Raw genomic sequence first — 6,220 nt, forward strand, 5'->3', positions numbered from 1 at the left:
ACTGCTGGCCACTGCTTAGGTTATTGCCTCGGAAGTACAGTAAACGGGAAGTCATTTGAACCACACACAGCGGGTTCCAGTCTTAAACGTCTCCAGTAGGAGGGGATCATGCACTGTGGAGCCCAGGTGCCCAAAGGTGCCACCGAGGCTGTGCAGTCCCCTGGTTTGTGTCGCAGGTGGTGCCCGCATCTAAATCTGCAGGGGGCAGCCCCTGCCGTGGCCAGGGGAAGTGACTCCGCTGTCGGCCTGTGGCCCCTGCTTTGTCATGAGTGTGATTAAAGTCTTGCTCCTCACTCTCCAGCCTCCCCTCTCTGCCCGGGTCCTGTTCACCTCTGCCTGGAGTATCCTTCTAGAAAAGGCACCTTGGCCTCTTGGCACAAGGAGGGGCTGTGCAGGTGTGGCTGCCTGCCCTGTAGGATGGTTCTCTCACCTGTGCTTATGACCCCTCTGCCATGCCCAGGTCCGGAGCCGGTCGCTAAGCTTCAGCGAGCCCCAGCAGCCAGCACCTGCCATGAAATCTCACCTGATTGTCACTTCTCCACCCCGGGCCCAGAGCAGCACCAGGTGAGACAGGCTGCTCCCATAGCCTCCCTCTGGCTCCCGTCCCCATTATCTTCACTGTGAGCATGGACCCCGAGTCCACCTGACTCTGGTCCCGGATTAGTCCTGCGAACCGGGCGGTGAGCCCAGCTGGAGGACACACCAGATGCTGGGGAGATCTCCGTCCTGTGGCCCCGTTGGCTCCCACCCCTTCCCACCTCTGCTTGTTTGCCCAGCGTCACACCTGGCCACTCTCCAGGTCCGACCACCAGCACGTGACTGTACCCGCATCACTCTGTTTTGGCAGGAAGGCCCGCGGGGAGGCTAAGAAGTGCCGCAAAGTGTATGGCATCGAGCACCGGGACCAGTGGTGCACCGCCTGCCGCTGGAAGAAGGCCTGCCAGCGCTTCCTGGACTGAACCCGTCCCACCGGCCCGTCCCCTTTGCTCCTGGCCCTGCTGGCCGCCAGGTGACAAAAGGCAGACCTGTGAGCCCTCAGCAGACACCTACAGATAACGAGTGGACACTGGGAGTTTGGGCTCAGTTGGTTAAGGTTTAATACTTCAAACCTTTTTCCCTCCCTCGTGGGGACATTTTATTTTTTTAAAAAAAGAAATGAACATATTTTTTTTTTCCCTCAAATAGGAGAGAGCCAAAACTGACCAAGGGTATTCTGCAGCAAATGGAGACCAAAGAATTAATTAGCCTCTCTTTCCCATATCCCCTCTCTCCAGGGGATTTTGTTTGTAAGCCTCAGAAGAAGGAACAGCTCATTCTGTTTCCTGCTGAGCCGGTGAATTCTTTGCTTTCTCAACTGGTCCAGAAGGGACTGTAAGCAAGATGAATTTACTTTTCTTTTAAAAAACGTTTCTGACTAATAACTCAGAGCAGGGCCTGTCTGGATGGGGTGGGAAGAGTCAGGGTATCTGGGTGCTTTTGAAGGTGCAGTTGGCCCTTCTCCCCCTGAACCTGGAGAGTGGAAAGCTTGTTCTCAGCCGGCAGCCTCCATGGAAGTAAAAGGAAAAACCCGGTGACAACCATTTGAATCCGGGTCCCCTGAGACGTTGAGCGGCATCCCAACATCCGAGTCGTACGGCTTCTCCTCAAAGCCCAGACCAGCGGGTTTTGAAAGACCGGCCCCAAATAGCCGAGCCAAAAGGCTAATATGAATTCACTTTCTGAAACGTGGCAGTAAAACACTACCTTGATCTTCTTTCCTCTTTCCCCGAGGGAAAAGAGCGAGAGGGTTTTGGCGGCTGTGGAAGCTCTCTCCTGTTGTCCGAGGCACGGAAGCGCACCACCTCTACAACACTTCGTTTTCTTTTCGTGTGGTGTATTTGGAAGCCTTTAGCTGATTACAGTTCCCTTTTATTTGGGGGGTGGGTTCTGCTTTGTCTCTGGTTTCATCGGGATTTCCCCATTTCCCTCCCAAGGCTGCAGGCGGGGCTGGCGGGGAAGGAGAGAGAAGAGCACCGATAGGTAGGTAAGTGGCAGCTTGCCCCCGCCAATACGGAAGGAGTTGACAGGTCTCTCGTTGTTTGATGGGCTCACCTGCCCCTTTGGGAGCAATAAGATCTTCCTTAGGTGACAGGTAGGACAGGACTCCTCAGTCAAGGCAAGAGCCTTCTGGACTTTTGACCAGTGCGGTCCAGTCGGGTGATGAGGAGGGTCGCTGTGATGTGGTGGAAACTTCCCGGACCTGCCGAGCACCTGTTGCCTGAAAGTAAGATGAAGAAGGTTAAAGAGAGTGCTGAGGAAATAGAGTGGGGGGGGGGGGTCTGGGGTTGGATTCACAGCCCCTGGTGCTTCAGCCCCTGGTGTTTCTGGGGGTCTCGGAAACGGAGGGAAGCCTGGACTGCATTGCTCAGGAGCTTCATGAGCTTAGCTGGTCTTGTGGAGAAGGAGCGAGATGTGTGGGGTTTAGTGCTGTGCCAGCCAGTGGTGGGTTGAGAGGGGTGAGCCGGGCCCTGAGGGCGAGTGTGTGTTCTGGAGCGCCACAGTAACTGCGGGGACTCCCTGGGGCCTGCGTGACCGGGACCACTGGTGCCCAGCTGCCTTGGACCTATGTCTTTGATCTCAGGGGCCCAGGGAGCCCCACCAAGCCACCTCTCTGGGGACTGAACAGCAGCATCCACCCCTTGGCTTTCATTGAGGTCCAGGTGGAAATACCTGGCCATCGGAAGCCTATATGCCTTTTGGTCTGAGACAGGTGGAGTGGAGAAAACCTGCCCACCGACAAATAGGGGTGTGATTTTGTGAAGGGTGATGGGGACCTGGGTTTGGTGACAGGAGGGAAAGACAATTCTGCACAGGTGTCTTTGGTGGTGATGGGGTATATTTTTATAACTTAGTGAAAAAACGTATGTGGAAGCTGTCCCTCAGTAAAGCTCAAAACAGGCCAGCAAGAGGTGTCCAGGGTTCTTCTTCCTGTCCCTTCAGCCTCCCTGAGAATTAAAAGCCGATAGCAGGTTGTTGCTTGTCCTGCCCCTACTCACTTCCCATGCTGTCCACTTTCAGGTCTTCTCGAGGAGGGGAGGGAGCGTTTGAGATACGGGGACTCTGCCCGGCGGTATCTTCCTTCCTGTGGGCAGAGCTCTCGCTGAGGCTCGTCTTTGGAAGAGCTGTTGTTATTTTGCCTCTCAGTTTGGATTGTGTAGATAGAACTGGATATAAAGACTTTCTCTTAAGGGAGGTAGGCTGTTCGTGTCATTGGTACACGAGGCAGACAAGGAAGAGAGAAAGAAGAAAATGACGAAAGATGGAAAAACTGAGGTGGATTTATTATTATTTTTTTAATGTTTTGTTTTGGTGCAGCTTCCCTTCGTGCATCTGTTGCGCTCTTTATTTTTGGTGGCGGTGGCCTCCCTGGCTCCCCTCGTCCCTCCCCTCCGTCTCGTGGCTGTTGTGTTGGTTCTTGACATGTGGTCTGTCCTTGGGGTTACCCCATTCGTTTCCTCTCGGAGGGTGGGGGCGGTTTGTGGACCGATCCAGTGATCACGCCTGTTGTTTTCATCTGTTTCTCTCTCCCTACTCCCCAGCCCACCTGGGCAGCAGAACCTGATGGAAGGTAAGATGCCCATTTGAAACTAACAGGGCTGATAACAAAAGCAGTTATCTTGGGAAACTTCGCCAGTGGCGTTGCCCTTACACAACATGTTTCTTGGAATGACTTTGGGAGTCTGGTGCCTGCTCGGTTTAGCCCCACTGATGCTGCATCTGCACCAGGCTCCATCAGTGCGGAGTGAGACCCCCAGTGTCTGTGGGCCCCTGAGGTCCCGGGGGCAAAGCACAGGACTGACTAGCGGGGGAGAGGGCTTGGCTGCGAAGGCAGTGCCGCAGTTTCAGAGCCTTCTGAGCAATGTCCGCGTTGCAAGAGTAAACCTCCGCAGCTTGACTCCTCGGAGGACATGATTAATTTGGATGTAGAAGCTCTCATTTGTTTGAAGAAATCTGTCCTGTTACTTTCTGGTCCTCTCAGGTTCTGACTTTACCAGGGGCAAAAAAAAAAAAAAAAAGAAAAAGAAAAAGAGAAAAGAGAGAGAGAGAGGAGAGAGGGAGGGAGGGAGGGAGATAAATCCCATATCCCATCTGTGAACTTGTCTTACTGGCGCCTTTTCCCCCCAGCTGTCTTCCAAGTATTATTTTTACTGTTAAAAAGGTTTTTTTTTTAAAATGTGAAATGTAATGTTTTTACAACAACAATATGAAATATATTTTATAAGGAATAAAATGGTACCTTGTCTGATTGGATGTGTGCCTGTCCCTCTGCGCCCTCCCCCTGCGAAGGGTAAGATTGTCATCATCTTCGGCGTCAGACCAGTTGACAGCGTGTCATCCCGTGGGCCCAGTGCACGTATTCATTCCCTAATCACAACAATAGGTGACACGATCGGGGACCAGGCCACGTGTTTGCACGGACGACCTCGGTGATCCCACGAAGGGGTTGCATTGTTATCCCCACTTTACAGATGAAGAGAGCGTGGCACAGGGGTTCAGGAATCCTGCTAAGGTCATACACTGGGAGGAACGGCGCTAGGATTGTAGCCCAGGCCGTAGTAATCGTTCTGTCTACTGCTTCTGTTGACCAGGGGAAGCACGTTCTCGCATGTTCCTGAGTCTGCTGGTGAGTTAGTGAGTGACTTAGGGGAAAAGAAGTCACACTCTACTTGTGGAACGAGTTCTGACCCTAGGGAACAACATGGGCCACACCCTGAATTCATCAATTCACGTACAGGGATGGCCCACATGGCCAGTTAAAGCTGGCCTTGGTGGGAGGGGTGCTGGAAGCAGAGAGCAACATCCCACCCTTGCAGCATTGGGACCATGAGGAACAGCTTCTAGGGACCCCGAACAGGGCCTGAAGGCGAGGGAGATCCTGCTCCGAGAAGACCCAGGAACTTGAGTCTGGATGGTCAAGCCCAGAAGCCTGTGATGCTGGTATGGGAGGTTGCCCTTTGACCTTTTTCCTTACATTGGGATGGAACGGAGGGCTTCTTTCTCCACCTTCCCTTTGTCCCTGCCCACCCCACCTCTCAAAGAAAGCCCCAAATAGAACCTGCTGCTTTAATGGTCCATCCAAGCCCCCACAATTGGTTCACTGCCTTTGAGCTGGACATTCTTCGTTTGCAGCCCTGGGCCCTAAGCTCACTTTGATGGCTGCATCTAAGTGGACCCCCCTAACGTTCCGGCTTCTGGTTGGCTGACCAACAGGAGACACCAGGCTGCAGTTTGAGGGTCGAAGGAGAGAGGAGTTAGGGTGTTGCCTCTCCTGGCCCTTCCTGCACAGTGTGAATGGCTCTAGCTCAGTGGGTACCAGTAACTCCCTTCCCGGGCTCTGCGCCTCCTCCACAGAACGCCTTCCCCTCCCTTATGCTGCAGACATCGGACTGTCTTCAATCCCTCTGTCCGGGCGCGCCAGACGTCTGGGCTCAGGTAGTTACACACCTTCACGTGTTTCGTGTTAAACTGGAGAAAAAAGTGACACGGCAGGTTTGTCGAGGCTCTGGCCCTGGCCTCACATCCCAGTCCAGTGGTCCCAAAGCAGCAGGGTCTGCATCTCTCCACACTTGTTAGAAATGCACATTTGTGCTGAGTCAGAAGCAGGGGGCGGCACCCAACAACTTGCCTGTTGGTGGTGGTGAGGTGCACAGGGCGTTTCTGAGAACCCTGGCCCCTCCGTCCTGCCCATCCGTCCATCCACTGGCATCCGGGGACACGGCTCAGTCGGGTGTTTATGCTCACGTATCTTGCCTGTCATACTTTACATAAAGCAGAGCCGTGTGCTTTTTGCCTCTGCCTCCTAAGAGAGGCAGCTCTGATGGGTGTGTTTGGAGTCTGTGCTTGTCCGTGACTTCACTTAAAAAACAGCCAACCAATGTTATTAACCATTTGCTCAGTAGAAGTTTAATGGAGAAATATCTGTTTAAAACAATCAGTCAAAAAGAACAGCTCTTTTACAAACAAGTTATGGCAGTGACAAGTCAAAACCCCAGGCTTGATGTCCTGTTCCCTCGACCCACCCCTAGACGGGGGGAGAGGGGGGTGAGAAGGAAGATGGGGCCATGTCAATGTTCGCTGGAGGAATTACAAAAATACACTCTGATGTAGCAACTGGGTCGTCATGAAACATGCCATGGGAGGGGGCGGGCTGAAGGGGGGAGGGAAGACAACCAGACAGGGA

At 53.4% G+C, this 6,220-nt stretch overlaps 1 protein-coding gene across 6 annotated transcripts in view; it reads left to right on the forward strand.

The window, feature by feature from the left end:
• ZNF395 (zinc finger protein 395) overlaps nucleotides 1-4,290 on the forward strand; it is a 62,760-nt gene extending 58,470 nt beyond the window's left edge. For all 6 annotated transcript variants that reach the window (XM_045202372.3, XM_024568982.4, XM_053910653.2 and 3 more), the window contains 2 exons: nucleotides 461-564; nucleotides 848-4,290. In XM_045202372.3, coding sequence (XP_045058307.2) covers nucleotides 461-564; nucleotides 848-959 — 216 coding nt within the window. In that variant the 3' untranslated portion in view covers nucleotides 960-4,290. The remainder of the gene's footprint in view (nucleotides 1-460; nucleotides 565-847) is intronic.
• The last annotated feature ends 1,930 nt before the right edge of the window (nucleotides 4,291-6,220 follow it).

This window comes from Desmodus rotundus, chromosome 9, assembly GCF_022682495.2.
Source record: "Desmodus rotundus isolate HL8 chromosome 9, HLdesRot8A.1, whole genome shotgun sequence".
NCBI classification, from domain to species: Eukaryota; Metazoa; Chordata; class Mammalia; order Chiroptera; family Phyllostomidae; genus Desmodus; species Desmodus rotundus.